This window comes from Etheostoma spectabile, unplaced genomic scaffold (genome assembly GCF_008692095.1).
Source record: "Etheostoma spectabile isolate EspeVRDwgs_2016 unplaced genomic scaffold, UIUC_Espe_1.0 scaffold00004260, whole genome shotgun sequence".
In the NCBI taxonomy this organism is placed as follows: Eukaryota; Metazoa; Chordata; class Actinopteri; order Perciformes; family Percidae; genus Etheostoma; species Etheostoma spectabile.
In genome coordinates, this window is record NW_022603128.1 from 1 (window position 1) to 20100 (window position 20100).

The following is a 20100-nucleotide window of genomic DNA, read 5'->3' on the forward strand; positions in this document are numbered from 1 at the left end:
GACAAGCTGAGCAATATTTGCAAGCCAAGCACAGTGATATATATAGTATATATTATATAATATAACACCACACACAACAACACACACACACACACCACACAGCATCACTGGTTTACCTCTTACTACAATCGGAAGCGCCTTTGCTGTTTGACTGAGTGTGTGTTACTGTGTGTTGTTTACATGGTTTTCTCTGAACAGTAGCAATGCCACTGTTTTACCTGGTGTACTCTCTCATTAGAAAAAGCACATGCTGTTCTGTTTTCAGCGGCTCTGTTTCCCTCTCTCTGGGACTTGATGGGAGGTCAGTCTAATAAATCCTAGTCAGCTGCTTGTTTGGAGCAACGAAGAAGAGTACAAGTTTTAGAAGTGAATATTCTGTTCGCAATTGTGAATATTTGTGGTTTTCTTAGATGTCCATGCTATAAACAGAATACTTTTGGGTTTTATTTATTGCTCAGACCAAACAAGACATTTGAATGTGGCTTTATAGAGAAATTGTGATGTGCATTTTTTGGTTGTATTTTCTAACATTTTATGGACCAAGCCATTAATCAAGATATAAAATAACTGTTTTTTGCTGCCCTAATTGAAACAATAGCAGTGTGCCATCCAATATGTCATAGGCTCCCATTGTGTCCAAAAATGACTTAACAGCTTCTACAGACATACTGCTAACTTAACTTGGCTAACTGATTATGTTGGACTAGACTAATAACAGCTGTTCTTTACTTTACTTTAACTTACTTAACTTTTTTTTCTTTAACTCAATATTTTGAACAGCCCTGTAATGTTGTAACCCTGAATAGACTCATGTTTTGACTTATTTTCCATGTTCACATCCATAAATAGCAGCTACTTGAAACTACTACACCCCCCCCCCCCCCCCCCCCCCCAGTCCTCAGCATGCAGCCACTGGATGGTTTGTTTCCACGTATTCTTCACAAAAAACTTGAGGAATCATTGGAATGTTAATTACTCTGCGGGGGAAAAAAGGAGAGCTTCTTTTTTTGTGCTCAGCTGGTTTGCAAACGAAAGTACGATTGCAGTTCATAATGTACACTTATTAAACATCAGTTTGTAAGATAATCACCAGAGTGTAATTAGCCTAAACAAACTCGTGCCCTGAAACCGGCTCGACCAGCAGCTCTAGACAGGAAGAACCTCTCATTCCTCCAGTTCAAAAGACGAATCATTTGACTGTGTACATTTGGTCACTCAAACAGAAAAGGAACACATCATGTTTTGTGCTTGTTTGTGAATGTTATTGGATTATTAATGTATTGATTTATATAACTTCTGGTCTCATGTTCCATGGTTAGGAATGTTTGCAACGAGTGCTGCTCTTTGGATGAAGCAACACAAAGAATACTTTTTGTTTCTCTCTTAGGGTCTTGATCTATGCATTTAATAGTGTACCACAGTGTGATACATATTTAAACCAATGTGCCTTTTTTCTTTGTGTCCACACAGAGTGTATATCAACCACCACCGCCAAACAATGAGAGGCACCCTGAAGAGAAAGTTTGCAGAGGTGGATGACAATCCCTGCTACTCCTCCTCTCCTCCGTCCTCCCTCTCCTCCCTGCCTCTTCCGGATGGGAGTCTGATGGGGAGAGCGGCCCCTCTGACAACCAGGATTTCCCAACTCACAGTCCTTCACCCACCCGTTTACCCAGTAAGTCTCCAAACCAATGACTACTGTTTTTTTTTCCTACTTTCAAATAATGCAAACCTCCTTATCTGGGTTTATTTTTCCCATCAGTGTTTATAGGAGTGTCTCTTATCAGCCTGCAGCAGCCCCGATATGAAAATGCTAAGCTTAGGGCTGTTCTACATAATGCACAGTGAAAATGCTCGCCTCCGGACTGTCCGGTTGGGTAGAAGATCATTTGCTGAGCAGTAGGATGTTGTGGAATCAATTGAATGCAAGATCCCTTTAAACAAGTTATATCTAAGTCTTATTGAGATATCACAAAGTGGCAAAATACTCTGCAAAATGATCTCTGTTGTTGTCAAAAACCTTATGTATAACAGTTTTAGGCTTGTTATCATGTAACCAAGTCACAATTGAGTCCCAGTGCCCCAGTGTGGAACTTTTTATACACACAGAGCAGCTAAGAAGAGCTTAGTCAGCTGGTCTCAGTTGTTTATTGACTTTTGGAGCTAGAGTTCAGCTCCAGTTATTTGTAAAGGTTAGACAGTTTGTTGAAACCAAACAGTAAACTATTGAGGACTAAACTATCAGAAAGAGTCTATTCTGGTAACCCCCAAGGAACTGCAGTTAGACCCTGGTTTACTTGTTTTCTCTCTTACTGGTGATCTGTCCATTCTGCTATCACCCTTTGCTTGGTATTTCCCCTTAACATGTACAGTACATTACAATACTAAACTACTGAACTACTGACCCAGGCCACTGCATTGAAGCACCTGTAGTGTGTCACCTAGTGGCCACTCAGAGATCTCTACAGAAGAAAAGCCTGCATCAAAGTTTAGGTTCCATTTTTATCAAGTGTCCAGGAATTTTTCTAGGATTTATGCTGAAAGTTAAATTAGGACTACAAACACCCTCTCAGAGTAGGACTTTATGAAGCTTCCTACACTGACTTTTGCAAAGAGATGGATACATCTAGGAGAGAGTGTGACATCAATGTTTTACAACATTTAGAAAGTAGAATTACCATAACCTATTGTACTTTTCTCATAGTTTGGTAAAATTCATTGTACAATCATGTCAATATCACTTCTGTTACATCATTGGGTCTTTAAAATAAACAACAACAATACGAAATATCTCATATATAAAGCCCATTATAATTTGAAATTAATACATAAAATATTAAAACCTAATATAGATTTCACTTATTCAATACATTGAGCCTTGGCATTTGGCCTGAAGAGAGGGTCCTTTATCATCATTAAGCAGGTGATATCCAGGGGAACATGATTGCCATCAAATAAAGTTTTAGTTCACTCTCATTAAGGGCTCTTTAAATACATAAAATTATTGGGTTTTGTTAAAACATCATGTTTTATTTATGCTTATTGTCATTAAGCCCTTTCTGCTCTCTGGGGTTGCGTTTACTCCTAGTCCTAAAAAACAAGACCAAAAATGCATCACTCCATGTTTGATTGATTTTCTACTCTTGATGATTAGGGCCAGACAGACATGTTCATGTTTCACACAAAATGTTGTTATGATAGCAACAGGTGCTCACTTCAGAACTAGACCTGACGGTGTCTCACTTTTTTTCGATGTCTTTGTCTTTTTCTAACACAAGCAGTTCGGTCCATCCTGAAAAGGCCAAGCTTGGAGGTGCACAGAACAACGTGTGCTTTGACCAAGTGATGGTGTTCAGTTTCCCACGCTGCCAAGGCTTCACCAGTGTGCCAGTCGTGGAGGTGCCACCCTGGGCATGATGCAGAGGCACAGCACCTTTCAAAAATACACAGTGGCAGAGCATGCACTGGAGCGACGCAACAGACCAGCGGAGAGAGAGGCTCAGAGAAAGACGGAGAAAAGAAAAACTCGAGGATATGAAATACAAAGTGAGTGCATTCCATTTCTACATTAGTTTGCATTGCTCGTCTACACTGCAGACTTCTTACTTTGTATGTTGTGCTGATTCCAGTTTGACCCAGTGGGGCCATTGACCAGAAAGAAGCACACAGGCTTACGGTGGATCAGACCCCAGATGAAGACAATGACATCCACATTAGTGATGCTGAGCTTGAGGATGGAGGTTTCCTTCAGCCGTACTCCTCCAAACAGCGGCAGGCTCTCCTCCAGGCAGCGGGGGTGAAGCGCATAGACAGGGAGGAGAAGAGGCAGCTTCATGCCCTGCGTATCTCCAGGAGGCTGTGGATGTGACTGCCAAGGTTTTGTGAGCCAGAGACCTGCGCATGCAGTCTGGCAGGAATCAAGTGTCAGGTACGACACTTAACATAAACAAACACTAATTCAACCTCTAACAGCATAAGGGCTAATTCGAAATTTGGTCACGATGAGTTTGCACTATTGCCATATGAATGCGTTTCATGTTTTATTTTTGCATCTGAAATGTGGACAACTTTGCTTGTAAAATTCTAGTTTGAGCTGATGAAGCACTCATTTGGGTCTGTCAAAAGTGTGTGAAGCCATTTCACTATTTACTTTTAGTTAACCATTTTAACCATTTCCATTACTTTTAGTGAAAGAGATTTTAATGATTTACTGTAAATCAGCTCGGTGTCACAACAGTGTGGCAGATGAATGGTGAGGGGCTTCCCTCAGGGGGCCACAGCGCACGGAGCTCCCAGCTGAGCAGAGCAGCGGTCTGCCGAGATCCACCGGATAAAATGCATCATTCAGTGGATCTCTGGGCTTCGTGCACTTCAGAGGGAAGCCACACATCATTCATCTAAACATACTGTCGACACAAAGATGACACAGAGCTGGATTCAATGCGGCAAAGTATCCCTTTTAACGTTAACTATTCCAACCATTTATCCATTACATTAGCTAACTGTCAATTAGCCAAAACCGACATTCCTATCATATAATAAAATTTCTCAATTGATTTTCACGAAAATACATCTTGTAATAATTTGTCAATCATTATTTTTTTAACAAATAAGTAAAGTCTAATAATGTAATTAATTACTATTATTAGTATTTTATTAGATTTTTGCAGAAAACACATTTTACTTGCACTTGTTTCTCAGTGATTGTTAACTTCAGATCTTGATGTCACTACTCTGTAGTGTATTTAAGAACCCACAGCGCTGATTTTCTTTTTCTGCTGTCTTTTACACAGGAGGACCGCATCAATTTCCCATGTGGCTGCACCAAGGATGGCTGTGGAAACATTCAGGGACGCATCGAGTTCAACTCCAGACGTGTGCAGACTCATTATTTCCACACCATTATGAAACTCGAACTGGAGAGGCGACTGCAAGATGAAACACTTGACCAAAAGGACCAGACTGGACTTCCAGATGACCTTCAACAGTATGTGGACCAGGAAGAGGCCCATCCGGTGGAGAGTGCACAGGACAAGAGCTGCCCCTTTGGGTTCCCCATGGAGGAAGATGGTCTTCCTCTCACCATGCCTGCCACACCTTCCTTTCATTTCACCCCAGAGCGGTTGGTAGTGGAGGAGAACAGCTGCAGCAGCGACTTGACAGAATCCTGTTGCTCCTCCTCTGACTCTGATGCAGGAGGATGCCCAAACGGAGTCAGAATCTCCCTGATGTTAACGAAGGGTTGTCACGTGCCCTCAACATCTGTGACTCTGAAAATGATAACTACTCTACGTGCAGCCAACGGAGGCACATAGGAGAACCACTAATGCAGCACAGCAGCAACTCTGCCCGTACAGCACACCTACTGACAGTATGGGGCCACTTGCAGCCAACACATTCACAGACAATATGAGCAGGACCTCACTGACAGATTACCTCGATGAGAATGCAAACCAAGCTAGAGATTTCTTTGACAATGACTCTCTTGAGGGCTTCCCCAACACTCCCTCCCCCACTGTGGACTATTCTTCCGGCAGGTACATGGACCTGAGTCTGTCCTCTGACTCTGACATTGAGTTCTTCGACAGTGACTACACCTCTGGACCTCTGCACAGTTCTTTCAAAGTACACAGACACCCAGACAGCTTTTGCCACCTCCAGCTGTTCAGCTCTGTTATTTGCCACAGTACGAGTCGAGCGCCTATCTACTAGAGTCTCTGATCGGCCTGACAGAGCCAGGCCCAGAGCAGGGTGATGAAGTCAGCAACACCCAGCTTTTATAGGAAGGCATTCTAGTGAAATAACAAGCAACAGTTTACGATAATTAAATGTATAAAGCACTTCTTTTATGTTTTTGTAAGAATGTTTCAACGTACAAAGAATGATTGATAAAATATTTTTTTCTATCTGAATATGTTTTATATTGGCTAAAAATAATTTTGCCTTTATTTCAGAGAAACCCCACTTGAGTAATTAATATATTATTATGCAGCATTATTGTTTATTGCAAGTTAAGTTGTTTAAAGTAAAAGCTTATTTATTACAAAGGTCATAAAGGTAGAGGCAATAATTTGAAAAAGTATTGCCCCAGTTTTCAACAGAAATATGCATATTTCCAGGTAGCTTGTCATGGTATAAGTAGGATAATCCACATTGGCACATGCAGTAATGAAAAAATAACACTCCTCCATTTCAACCTAGAAGTTGTGACTTATTTTCTACTGCCTGGCTGATGGTGGATTATCCCGTATATGCTTAACTATATGTTTAAAATATTTCCTTCTTGGAGAAATACAATTAAACCTTTGCATTAATTTATTCATGGATTTCAAATGTGTTTAATGAGTCGTATTTGTCTATTCATACATGTAAAGAAAACAAAAACTGGACAAGCATCAAGTTATAGAAGCAATAATAAAATGACAGACATTGATTTAATGACGTACAACTGTCGTTTATGATTCTTCTATTGCAAAGCTGAAAAGTTAAAGTTTTCCTTTGACTGCTGTTATCACACACTAAAATTAATAATTGATTTAGTACAATCTCACCTATCTAACTCAGTCCAATGGTTGCAAATTGCTACAAAAGACCGTAATGGCCTTAAAATGGCATGTTAAAGTGTCTGAGCGTCTAGTGGCGTAATGTTGCAATAAGCCCCTGTGTACGTTACTGGGACGGGCCCACAGGACGGGCCCTACTGCATGCTAGTTACTGAGAGCTCCATATGTTTGTGTGTGTGTGTGTGTGTGTGTGTGTGTCACTGTGCTTGGCTTGCAAATGTTGCTCAGCTTGTCAAGTCTTGACCAAAGATAGATTTTGCGCCTAGACCAGCTACAGTCGTCTCTTCACATTATCAATAGAGACTTGGCATTGGACAACATCAACATAATTAAAATTACAGTAAAACAGTAACAATATTACCCATCAATGATCGTTGCATATCTATATATGACAAACATAGATTGCTACTGACTATCTCACAAAAATCTCTACGACTCCCCTCTCCCCCACTGTCAATATTTATATTTATATATAAACCTAAATATAATTATATGAAAATATCCCGTTTAAGGCCTTTGCATAACCATTATTTTGTTGCATACTCATTTTTTGTCATATAATGTTAGTAGTAGTGGCTTCATTAGCACAATTTCAATAGACTATACTATCAACGCTGTGATATCATGAAGCAGCTCTACCACTATTTAAAACAATAGCAGTCTCCTAAAACAGTATGCGGTGTGCGCGTGCGCTGTGTGTGCGTTTGAATCTGGGGTCGATTCCAGCGATGTTCGATTGCTTTGGACTGCAAACAAGATGGCCGTTGACTGTCAACCGTAATAATTCTCAGACAGTTGTTATTTTCTGATATTAGCTAATATTTAAAAGTTCCTGGCAGAAATGGGGTTATCGCAGAGTTCAGAAGTATCCGAAGGAGGAACCTATGGATACCATGTGCACGGCGTAAGGCTACAATTATTCAGCTTTCTTCGAATTTGGACAGCTTGTACAGTAGCTTTTAATGAATGCTAACAGACAGCTAGCTAGCTAGCTAAGTAGTTGCTATAGACCCACCAGAAAAACGTGATGAGCTGGCACTGTTTAACGTCACCACTTGTTATTTCAAGTTGACATAATGCAACAGAAACTTCTACTTACTTGTGTAACATAAATTATGTTATAAATAAGCTTTAACTCAAGTTAGTGCCTTGTCTCAAATAAAGTATTATAACAGTCCTTTGAGCTATTACACTGCCCAACACGATTTGGTTTATCACAGTAGTTCGTAGCTAGTATACAGTAGTAGCTAAATATTAGCTAATAGTTTGAGTAGCGTTAATGGGTTTAATATAGAGCAAATGGTTTTCAGCGTGAGGGCAAATTAATGAAGAGGATTTTTTTCCGGCCTCTGATGACTCTCTATAACGGCCTCATGAAATGATTAGTCTGTTACTGAGACTGATAAATCGATCAAGAGAGATCTAGCAAAACTAACATTTGAACATTTTCGCGATTCAACGCTGCTTCTCTCTGTTTAATATGATTGTAAATTGTATTGCTATTTTTGAGTTTTGGACAAGCAATTTAAGACGACTAAACGATTAATTGAATAATCTCTCTCTCTCTATCTCTCTGTCTCTCTCTTTCTCTCTCTCTCTCTCTCTCTCTCTCTCTCTCTCTCTCTCTCTCTCTCTATATATATATATAATATATGATAATAAAAATAACCATAGTATATCAAATACTGTGCAGTTACTCAAATAGGCTATGATTTAAATGCTCCAAAAAACATACTCAATTAATTTTAATATGAAATGAACTTCCCAAAATAATTTTCTAATAGCACAGTTGTATTTAAAGGTGCCACAGGTTGTCAAAAGGCGTGTGTCGGTTTTGACAGGTGCAGCCAAATTCCCCTGCAGAAATGGCCGGACTGCAGCCCTTCTTTGACTTCATTCTGTCACTGGACAACAAAAGACTTGTAAGTTTATTGATTGTCATATTGTAAGTAGTTGAGTCACTACTCATTGACTACAAGTTGGTCATAAACAAACATATACACATGGGAACACTATAAGTTGAGTTACCTCCCACTCCTACTCGTTTGACTCCTCCTGTTACTGTTCCTCAGAATGAGGAAAATGACCTGCTGAAGGAGACTCTGAAAGCCAACATGGAGAGAGCAGTGAGGATGGAGGTGTACAGCACTAAAACCACAAGGATGCGTGAGCTGGAGGTGGTGCCCAGTACCATGTGGGGAGGACAAGGCCTGCTAGGTGCCAGTGTTCGCTTCTGCAGCTACCAAGGAGCCAATGAAAATGTCTGGCACATTCTGGTGAGCTTCTCCTTCAGGAACTAGGAAAACCAAAACCAACTGACCTAACTTTGATTTGCACTTCTATACTCCCCACATTACACCCATTATAGCTTCATCTTTAGTTTGCTAACACCTATTGCTTTTTTGTAGGATGTGGAACCCAGTTCACCTGCTGCATTGGCAGAGCTTCAGCCACACAGTGACTACATTGTTGGAGCAGATCAAGTGTTGCAAGATGTAAGACTCAATTTCATATAATGCTTTACTGCTAATATTTGGCTCTGATATGTTTGCTAAACGTTTTTCAGATTTTTAAACAAATCTTTGAAAGATGAATTAAAGTTAACTTAGAGTTGCTGATTTCCAGTCAGAAGACTTCTTCTCGCTGGTTGAGGCCCATGAAGGGAAGCCCTTGAAGCTAATGGTGTACAACACACAAACAGACGCCTGCAGAGAGGTGGTGGTCACACCAAATGGAGCGTGGGGCGGAGAGGGCAGGTACATGACTATACACAGATACATGAGTTATTCAGGATGACTTACTGAGGAATATCACTGCATCTCACCTTTTAATGAGTTCATTTTATTGCTTCAGGACTGTTTTTATTTATTTTAAGTAACATCTACTACTTTACATTAAAATGCTATATGAAGAGAAAGGTGCGTGTTGATCAGTTCTTTTCTATTGTGTAAAGTTTATTCAAATAAATGAACATTGTAAGTTTATTCAAAGTCAGCTCGCCATTCAATTTCAATGAGGCTTTTTTCAGATTATAAAGTATTCTATGTTTTAAAATGTATGAATTGTTATGAATATTCTTGAAGCATTTAAAAATGTTTGCTCTTAGTTTGGGTTGTGGAATTGGTTATGGCTACTTGCACCGAATCCCAGTACATCCTGATGTATCGACAGCTAAGCCTCCCAATCCTGTTCCCGAGGATGAACCCTCCCCAGAGCTGCCTACCCATGGATTTATGGAGGTAAATCGGAATCCACATTTGAATCCACAATTTTGTTGTTATTGACTGATACATTGGATATGTTTTTAGTTAAGTGATTCATTTTTTAGTCTCTAAAATGTTGTTAGTAGCAGTAGAGCTTATTCCTGTTACCTGTTTTTCAGGCACCTTTGGTGGCACCTTCAAGTCAAAGTGAAGATGTGTTAGACCTGGAGCAGGTCACCCTCCAGGAAGCTCCTCTACCTCCACCCGTCCAGCGGGTCATGGACCCTGGTCAGTTGAGTTATGCAGTGGTTTTAGAGGATGATGACACATTTGTTGTCTCCTTTGCAGCTAGTTGTGTTCATAAAAACCTTCTCAACAAAGCGTCTTGTGTTTGTATTCCCAGGTTTCTCAGACTCCGAAGGGGCAGTGATGAACCCTGACCTTGCAGATTTGGTAGACAGACTGGATCTGTCCATGTCGTCCATCGACATGACCAACACTGCACTGGCTATGAACGAGGAGAAGTACGGGGAAATCTCAGGTGTTGGTAAGTTAGGACAGCAGCTAGACTGGGTAAAGGCTGTCCACTCTGCCGGCGATTTGCTTTCGCCCTGCAGCTCGGTCTGGAACCCTGCATGTTTCATTTTCCTGCTTCAGTTCACAATTTTATACAGAAGCGACCAAGCAACTTCTTGTTTACATTCAACATGTCGGCTACCGAAGCACAGCAACCCGTTGACGCCATTGCTGTGCTTCGATTGATGTTTCAAAAGCTTTCAAAGGCAAGTTTTCTTAAAATGAAACAGAAGCTTTCCCTGGAACAATTCCTACAAAAGAAGAATGTGTTTGCCTTATTACCAACTGGCTTTGGTGAAAGCTCGCTCTACAAAATACGTCACCTGGATCGTTGGTCTGATTGGTTGAAGGACTTTCCAATTGCGTACAGAGTCATTTTAACTATGCCTGTTAGTCACGCCTCTTGTGCAGAGAAAATACAGAAGAGACTTTCCAGACCAATGCTCAATCTCAACTCTATTGAGCTTGTTCTTGGTCTGGTGAGAGCCAGACTAGACAGCAACAATTCATACAAATGTCCCTGAACTTTAATGTACAGATTTGGCAAAAGTAACATAGACTGAATGTTTGTATTCCCTGTTGTACAGAGGAGCTGGAGGACAGTGGTCTACTTTCATCGTCAGCAGACAGCCACAGTGATCCACAAGATCTGAGCTCCCAGGCAGCCATGGACCTCACCTCTGCTCTCGCTTCCACTGACACTTTGTCTGATTCAGGCGTCACACCAGCTGAACCATTTCACCTGGTTACAGACCTACCTGGCTCTCTGTGTGAATCTAGTGATAGCCTGAGTTCCCCTATGTGTGAATTGTCTCTTCCCGTAGAGTCCCTAGAGTCTCCTGCTGAGCCCTCTGTCCCAGCTGAAGTTCCTTCCTGCCCATCTCCTGTCGATCTCCTCCAGTCCTCTGCCGATTCTCCTGCTCAGGCCATCGTGGATGCAACAGGGCCAGCGGAGGAGCCTGCGGAGCCTCCAAATATGGCTCCCGCTCACCACTGCAGCCATGAGAGTGATGGAAAGGAGCCAGAAGAAGAGCGGCGTCTTGAGTAAGCTTGTATCAGGCCGTACAAAAATGCAAAGTGAGGTTGACAATCACTTTTTTAAAGAAACACTATAGGAACTACATGACAGACAGAGGGAAAAGCTGTCTGATTCGATACTGATAGTCTTACGAGAAGCTTATGGCTCCTTCATCCGTTTAGTTACACTACAGAATCCAGCTAAAGCATTAGCATAAAGTAGAAAAATACTCAGACACTGTAGGACCATCCTATTTGTTTTAAATGTGTGGGAATTGAAAGTTACTGCTAATTTGTACACCAAGGTTACAATATCAACACTTTTCCATGCTTGGTGCAAAATTAGATTATACGGGTGACAAGACTTTGCTTCTAGTACACTAATGTGATAAATACTTGAACACTTCCAAAGACAAACGCGTACATTTACTACAGCAAAGTTCAGCTGCACCTTAATAGCCATTATATTATCCAAGTTTTAGAAGCTACCAGACTGTTGGCCCTTCATAGGAGTTGTCACAGTGCTGCATCTGCTATGTTTCAAATAACAAATGATTCCCAAAATAGAACTTTGAAAAATAACTTACTTATGATTATGAGAAGGACACTTTTACAGTAGTTTATGGCCAATGTATTGAATTTTTTAAGTGTTGGTATAAGGAAAGATTTGTGCACTTGTGTGTGTGTACTGCGTAAAACCAGTTCCGTACTGGTTTTACCCCAAATTTGATGAGGTCAATATGTTTTACACATTATCTTTTAAGCCGGGTTTCGACACAAGGATCTGTGGTCTTTTTAAGTCCCTCACCTTGAGAATGAAACAAGTGTATTTCTACAAGATCATCAAGTCATGTTTTTTTATTTGTGCTTTAGAAAGCAACCGCTGTAAAGCAATCAGCAAAAAAAAAATTTATTTCACAGCTCTGTCCTTCTCTGTTACCTTCGTTCACCTGAGACACAGCCAGCGTCTCTGCAGCCAATGCAGTTCAGTGTGGCGCTGGCTCACAACCTCTCATTTTCTCTTTAAAAAATGACTTGAAGCCTAAATTAAATTTACTTTTAATGTTATCAAACAAAGTGAAACATTCTCCCCTCTGTACTTTCTTCTTTTGTGAATGAAGCGGTCAGTGAGTTGAAGCAGCCATGCTGTGTGTATTTGACTAATCAGCAACAGTCATCCCTGCAAACCCTACCCCAAACGTCCTGTACTTTCAGAAAACAGTTCCTACTGATCAGGGACTTTTTGGGGAGTAAAAGAGCCCAAACAAATGTCACAGTACTAAATGCAGATCCTGGTCCCTGAGGTCAAGCGCAACCAGTTCCTCAGAAAGGATCCTAGTTCTGAGGGAAAGTCCCTGTGGTCGAAACTCTTTTTATTTGACTTATTCAGACATGCAGTATTTGAAAACTATTTTTACTGTTTGTATTGCTGGAATTATGTCCCCCTTGTTTAATTCAACACTATTTTTACTTTGTAATCTATGCAACAATAGACAAGTACTGCCTTTGAGTACAGGTAAGGTTTAAATTCAATAGATGACATTTTATATACAGTATGTTAGAAGTCTGGTAAGAGTGATGCTGCTGTTAAGTATTTGTTTTTCATCTTTCTAGGGGGCTTCTTAAAGTTTTTCATTGTCAAAGTAGGTGCAGTGTAAAATAAGGAATAGTATTTTTGCAGATATTTTATCAATTGTATGTTTTATTAGGAATGAGTGCAGTATTTGTTGATGAATGTGAAATGGGTGAATCTTTGATGGTTAAACAATCATATCACTTAAAAAGAAATTGTCCCTTGTTTTTCACAGTCATCAGCTGAGCACATTACATCTCAAGAAACATCCATTTATAATTCACATATGTCTGTCAATGTAAAACCATTCCAATTTATTTCTTTGAATGCCTAAAATATACATATTTCACAAATTAATATTAACAAGGGGTATTGCAGTGTTATGGCCCAATTATGGTACCCATCATGTTTTTGGCCAAGTAGAGCTCACTCGATGCGTTCTCACTATGGCGTAAGACATTCTCTTTAATGGCAAAATTTACTTCAGAAAATTTCTGCTTGGTGACACAAAGAGAGAAGTGGGCATTACCGTTTATTTTAGTTTGGGGAATTCCCCACAGTGGATGAAAAGTCATATTCTATGATTGAGATTCCCCTTCAAGTTATATTCTTGTTTCATTGAACTATTAAATCTGAATGAAATATACATTAGGAACAGCCCTCACTGTCAAAGTCACTGCCCATGACCCAAGCATGAGTTATTAAAGATATATACCTTATATATAATTTCCAGTTGCTAAAATGACTTGGATGACTACTAGCATTCTTAAGAGTAAAATGCAACAAATGTCATTTTAACATCCAAGTCAAATTACCTCGATGAATGTGCTCCAGGGATTTGGAAAAATAACTGTTAAGTAAACTGTACAACAAAATAAAACTGCTGCAAAACCAAAAGAAAACAGTCAATTAAATCCAAAATGTTGTACATATATTTACAAAAAAAGAATTCAGTCCATTGAGAAGAGCTAAATAATGGACAAAGACAAGCGCTTCTGTCAATGAGGTTCAAGCTCTGCAATAACTCCGTGTCTAAGTCAAGATCAAGTTAAGATGACAGCAGAACGGAGGAGGATTTCTTTGATGGACTGTGACACTACCCAGAGTCCAAGTGCACTCCTAAACTGGCAATACTGCTGAGACGGGTGTGAAGGGTTCGTAGAACAAGGACCGGTTCTGGAATGTACTAGAACAAACAAACAAGTCTACTACATCCATGTGCATATACACACACGCTCAGACACAAACAAGTACTGTAACTTCAGTTGCTTCAAAGTAAAACGCCAATCAGAAGGAAAGGACAAACAGTCAAAGTAAAAAGAAATTGGTGCTTACAGTCCTTTCTTCAAACTAAAAAACAAACAAAAAAAACAAGAAACTTGGAACCCCTTCTCTCCCAGGTGTCTTGACCGCTCCGGCCTGTTCTGATCAGTTCCCTATGATACACCATGAGCCTTGTCCTCACAACTTTTACTGGATTCTCATTGATACTGTGACTCCTGACCACACAACAGGGTTTAGGGTACTACATGTCATAGGTGGGTAGTGATTGGCAAATGACGAAGAGTTCTTGTTTAAAAATTAGGATTTTCACGTGGACTTCTGCCTATAGTGAAGCGTCAAGTCCCCTCCGCTCTTCCAGATAAAATGTTTAACTGTTCGCAGGTCCATGTTGGGATCTAGCACCTGGTTGAAAGATTTAAAAAAAAAACAAAACAAAAAAAAGTTAATACAATGTATAATGACTGAGGATGCACAAGATTTACTTATGTCAAAATGTACAGGCAAAGACGCCCACCTGGTCTTGACACATTAGTTCGATCTTCTCCTCGGCTAGCATTGCCATGTCCTCCTCCTTCTCCTGCTCCCCTGGCTTATCGTTGGTTGAGGAGCTGGTGGTTTGCGACTCGTTGTCCAGGTTGATGATCTTCTCGTAAACATGCTCCATCACCTTCCTCACCTGGAGCATGTCACTGGCTGAGAGACGGTCCCTGCGAAACACACAGCTGGTCAAATCAGCTCTTATCAAATGCAGCATGTCTGTCACACACGTGTCCCTTTTCACTGCATCACATAGGCAAAGGAAAAACAATCCAAGAGAAGAAAAAGAACATTACTTCTTTAGAGTTTTTGCACCAGAGGAAGAATGGGGCTGGAGGTAGAACGGGATTTTGTTGAATTTGGGCATATTTTTCTGAAATAGAAGAGGAGAGATAATGCATGCGAATCAATCACATCAAATAAAGAGGCGCAAACTGTTAGTGCACATGCTTTATCGTAACACTGCTGCACATTTACTCCTGTAAAAACACAGTGACATAGCCTTTCAAGTCTAAATTTGGATTTTCAGTAGAAAAAGTCTCCAAATTTTATTTTATAGTCTATTTAACATGTAATCCTGATGGCTTTGTTTTCTTTGATTTAATGTAATGTAAAGTAAAAGATGGAAACATAATTTTACTCACATCTACAGTTATATCAATACCCACTGTGGAACAGTCTCGTTCAGCAGCATCGATTCAGTCTCTCCACCTGAGTCCCTACATAGCAACCTGCAACACAGCACATTAGAGGCAATGCAGACATCTTTAATCCGATGACATTACAGAGCACACTGCAGCTTTCCAAGTTAACATTTAACCTGTGTTGAGGATGTCGGTGGAACATTACCTAAACAGGGTTCTGCCTCCTGCTTCCCCAAAGATGACTGGCGTGTGTGGTGGCACTTGGAAATATCCATTTCCTTTCTGGACCCTGTTCTCCTGCTCTCCGTTCACTGTGGGCACAAGAACCCAATCCTACTGTAAGTCAAACTGAATGAGGCTTTGGACACCTGAGTCCCTCACAATCTTCCAGTCCCGCCTCAAGACACAGCTTTTCACCTCTGCCTATCTGTAGCACTACGCCCCCTCCTTTTTCATCTGAATTTTTCATCTGTTCCGTTTAGTTTTGTCTTGTTTGAGTCTGTGAAAAGCGCTATATAAGTTACACAGAGGTTTGGTTGATTTGTTTTCATAATGATTTGGCAGCGGATGGATAGTCAGCCGCCTCCTTACCGTGGTTCACCTCGTTCTCTTCCTCGTCCATGGGGTTGATGCGAGTTCGGGGCCAGAACTCCAACAGAGCCTGAAGCAGCAGTCCACCCAGGTTCACTGAAGAGATGAAGGGGCAAATTAAGTTAGCAGTCCTGCAATATAAAGTTAGCTTCAGTTTGGCATTATTTTCATGGTTGTATATATAAATGGGTGAACCAAGTCAGATGTCTTACACTTTGGGTCAGATCCATCAGAGCTTGAAAACCCAGCGTCCTTTGCAGACACCCAGGCCGCGAAGCAGTCGCTCTCATCTAATGTGATAGTGAGCATCTATTTAAAAAAAAAGAATCAGAACACTCAACTATGAGACAACTAACCAGGTTAGGGAAAAGTTGCAGCTGCTGAGACAGATGACAAGCTCTTGTATTACCAGATTTGTGACTCACCCCAGTTTTCAGATCAACAGAGAACCAGTTTGGCACATAGACCATTTTGAAGCGCTTTTAATCTCCTCATCAAACTCCACTTTCCCCAAGTCTTCACCCTTGCAAGCCTGAAGTTAAAAACACAAGTCAATTCAAACCACAGGTACTGTATCACCAGGAAGGAGTTCACACCAGGCTCATCAGGAGAAGTCTATTTTTTGTAACTGTAATGATTTATTTCATGGGTAGAGGCACATTAGGTCCAGTGAGCAACATATAACCATGACCTCTTCTAGGTTGGACTGTGGTGAGATTTGTTAGAAGAGAATTTTGAATCACTAGATTCACTATGGCTTGGACAAAAGAACAGCAGATGCAACCACTCTCTAACATATTTAGAAATAAATAATGGAGTGTACCTTCAGGACATCCCAGAAAGCCACATTGTTGTTGGTATCTTTGGTGAGTATGTGTCTCTTGTCATTCAGAATGTGGCACTGTATGATACTGGCACCTCCTGAAACACAACACAGAATTTTACTTCATAGAAAAGTAACAAGTAAATAGACAACACTGTAGATAAATGAACATGTTTACCCTTGATCACTTGTTCTGGCTGAGTGCACAGTGGTGTCAGAGGGGTAGTGCAGTCATTATCGTACTCCCCTGATGACCGGAAGTTGTGCATTCCCTTTAGAGACTGCACATGCATACAGAAATAATTATCATTAGAGATTGTCCAGGATTTTTATAATCGCTTCCTAACTCTGCCTTGCATCAATAGCTGTGATTAATGTAATGCAATTATCTTTTGTGCATCGCCCACATCATCACAAAGCTGGTTTAAATTCTTACACAAATTACAGGAGGATTACTACTGAATTAGGGGTGGCCTACGCTGTATTCCACAGTCATGCTGACAGTCGGCCAGTGATCTCAGAGGTGTCACGCATGCTTACCCATTTATTAACGGATGACTTGGTGGTAGAGACCCAGATTGCTGGAGGTGGGTCAGCAGATCTGTCCAATTCCATCTGGGCAAATTACAAAGACAGCAAAAGGCTGGATGACTCCAAATGGTTAGCTATGAGCATGGGAATGACTGAGAAGAATATAGAGGCTATTATGCAGAAATGTTTGGCTTTTTTTTTTGCCTTTTAAGAAATACATACATAGTACAACTTTTCTTATACTAAAAGCTGTCACTGCTAACTAAGCACAAAAAAAAAAAAAAACTCAAAGCATGTTACCAAATCATGCATGTGACATTCTTCTCAGGATTTTTTTCTGGTTAAGACAATGAACAAATTAAGAAGTACTGTAATTTGCATGCAAAAGGTCAATTGAAAAAACAGTACAACAAACAAAAGTAGTACGCCCAGTATCTACACTGCAAGCAGACACCTGTTGGTCAGCATTTGAGACAAGACCTTTACTGCTCAATAATAAACTTTCTAAATGAAAAGTTAGAAAAATCCCAGACAATTATTTATTTTTAAACTGAAAAAAAAGTGTTCCAGATTAAAGTGTACTGGCTTCTTACTTTGAGCACTGGAGCCTTCTCCTCACAGATGAGCACACGGATGTCTGGGTTACGCAGGTCAGTGCAGTAGATCTTCTTGTCTCTGCCTCCAGAGTAGACGTGTGTAAAGGCCTCATTGACTTGCAGGGCCCAGACCCCTTCATCGTGCACCGGTAGGTGGCGATGCACCTCTGCTGGCCGAGTGACCACAGGCGGATGGTGCCGTCTGAGCTGCCCGAGAGGCACTGTGGAGAAGGGCAGCAGGTTTAGATTTTAAAATTCCAGTTTAACAGCTGGCACCACTGTATAATTTAGAAATCTTGACTCACTTGAGTTCCATCTCGATTTAGCAGCAACGACTTGACGTTGTCTGTGTGGCCTTTTAGCTTCATCAGTTTTGCACATGTTCGAGGATCCCACACTCTCAGAACCTATAGAAAGAAAAAAACAGTGAGTGGAGATGGACACCTTCATCTCTACATTTATTGTACATGCACAGTAGAAATAGATAAATGTGATTAAACATAGTAAGGTAACTGTTCAATTAAATCATTCACATGGTTTCAAAGTACTGAACACCTCCTGTAATCCCAGTTGGTAAACTAATTAATGTCCACACAATATATCATACACATCTTGTGAACATCTCAACAGAGAGCAGTACATTCTCAAACTAGTTTAAGGTTAAGAATTGAATACAAATTCCTGATACGATGGTAACATGACAGGTGAAATAATCAGTGTTGTTTTAATTTAGTTTCATTGAACTAATTGTGTGCGTGTCTTTGTGTGATACTGTTGGAAACCCAAACCTTTTCTGTGGATCCAGATACAATAACTGTGCCCATCTGATTCATAGACAGACTGTAGATAGAGTCCTTGTTCCCACTGAGAGATGAGGCTGTTGGACGTGGATTATAGTGATTTCACAAGTACGGAATATCACCCAGAGAAACATATCAGCCATTACACAACCGTACAAATGCATGATAATCAAAAAAGTACAGTATGTATTGGACAGAATTGGGCACAACTGTGACACAGAAACAAAGAATACTTACTGGTGACAGTGTTGTTGGAAGCAGTGAGTGCTGTTAGTGTGTTCACGTCCCAAAGAAAGATCTGCCGATCCAGACCTGCTGATGCCACAAGCTCCTTGTCCTTAGCGTAGGCCAGAGCTTTCACATAGTCTTTGTGGGTTCGTAACGTTGACATACAGAAGCCTTTATGCGCGTTCCATACTTTGACTGTGGTGTCTGATGAGGCAGATATCACTGAAAATAGGTAATAGGTGTGAAAATGTGTCAGATCAGTCAACCAGAATAGTAGTAAATATATAACGCAGTGCTAAACAATGCCTCACCCCTAAATTAAATAGCCACTAGTAATCACACTCACATGTTTTGCCATTGCAACAGAGAACTATGTCATTAACCCAGTCTGTATGATGCTCCATCGAGGCAATGTATGGGTCCTGCTACAATGAAAGGGAAAAGAAATTAAGACACTTCCACTATTGAGAATATGAAAAAGTATGCATGTGACAACTCTGTAGCCTAATTACATTAAAAGTGAAATTTCAGAATAGAGATTATGACTGTAGGAAGCCCTACTTTATGCTGGTAGACACTCCATATCCGGATGATAGAGTCCCTTCCAGCAGTGAAGAGCCGGTTCAGCGCAGGGTCCAGCTGGAGTGCATTCACCCCATTTCGGTTGTACTTCTCCACCTCATCTCTAATGACATAGGACACCTGAAACACAAAGAGCAACGTAAGCACTAAGGTCAGCCTCCTATGTCGACCACTTTTGACATTTCCCCACAACAAACCCACTTTCTTGTGCACATCTCGATGCTTCAACGCGCTAACAGTTGAGTTCCATGCTCTTGCTTAGAAGGACGTAATAGTTAAGGAAACATATGAGCAATTTAAATTACACATATATTGGGAAATAATTTCCCATTGAATCATATGTGACAATGGACAAATTCAGTACATATATAGGGTGCTTTGATTTGGTGGCAATTTAATTCAGTGGCAGGGATGCACGACAGAAACACCGAGACACGTAGTTTCCCAGCAATTAGACCGAGCCCGGATACAGCTACCGTCAACACTGTAAGAGCATAACATGCAGCTAACACAGAACATGACTCATTTGTGTTTATTGATGACCTTAGTAGT

General features: G+C 40.6%; 2 protein-coding genes and 1 pseudogene across 2 annotated transcripts; 2 read left to right on the plus strand and 1 right to left on the minus strand.

Annotated features, from left to right (window-relative positions):
* Positions 1 to 1426: 1426 nt before the first annotated feature.
* Positions 1427 to 6333, plus strand: LOC116677051 (cysteine/serine-rich nuclear protein 1-like; annotated as a pseudogene).
* A 932-nt stretch (positions 6334 to 7265) lies between these two features.
* On the plus strand, positions 7266 to 13291 carry LOC116677050 (Golgi reassembly-stacking protein 1). Its single transcript, XM_032507753.1, has 9 exons — positions 7266 to 7467; positions 8405 to 8485; positions 8636 to 8839; positions 8972 to 9058; positions 9189 to 9319; positions 9670 to 9802; positions 9946 to 10054; positions 10170 to 10313; positions 10930 to 13291. Exons 1-9 carry the CDS (start codon positions 7405 to 7407, stop codon positions 11388 to 11390), a joined length of 1413 nt encoding a protein of 470 aa, XP_032363644.1. The 5' UTR covers positions 7266 to 7404; the 3' UTR covers positions 11391 to 13291.
* LOC116677049 (WD repeat-containing protein 48-like) lies at positions 13044 to 19692 on the minus strand. The gene is given in 20 exon segments (XM_032507751.1): positions 13044 to 14618; positions 14731 to 14923; positions 15050 to 15126; positions 15398 to 15417; positions 15420 to 15484; positions 15603 to 15708; positions 15989 to 16084; positions 16201 to 16297; positions 16414 to 16472; positions 16475 to 16520; positions 16812 to 16909; positions 16990 to 17092; positions 17352 to 17426; positions 17936 to 18084; positions 18087 to 18159; positions 18244 to 18345; positions 18727 to 18815; positions 18976 to 19188; positions 19313 to 19391; positions 19528 to 19692. Coding segments are annotated over 19 exon segments (1815 nt in total). The 5' UTR covers positions 19371 to 19391; positions 19528 to 19692; the 3' UTR covers positions 13044 to 14522.
* Positions 19693 to 20100: the final 408 nt, after the last annotated feature.

What these genes read in the sequence shown, in the direction of transcription:
- LOC116677050 (XM_032507753.1), top strand. Translation starts at nt 7,405, where the DNA reads ATGGGGTTATCGCAGAGTTCAGAAGTATCCGAAGGAGGAACCTATGGA. An exon ending in CAGATCAAGTGTTGCAAGAT is followed by an intron (nt 9,059 to 9,188) that starts GTAAGACTCAAT and finishes GCTGATTTCCAG; the next exon opens with TCAGAAGACTTCTTCTCGCT. An exon ending in CTACCCATGGATTTATGGAG is followed by an intron (nt 9,803 to 9,945) that starts GTAAATCGGAAT and finishes CCTGTTTTTCAG; the next exon opens with GCACCTTTGGTGGCACCTTC.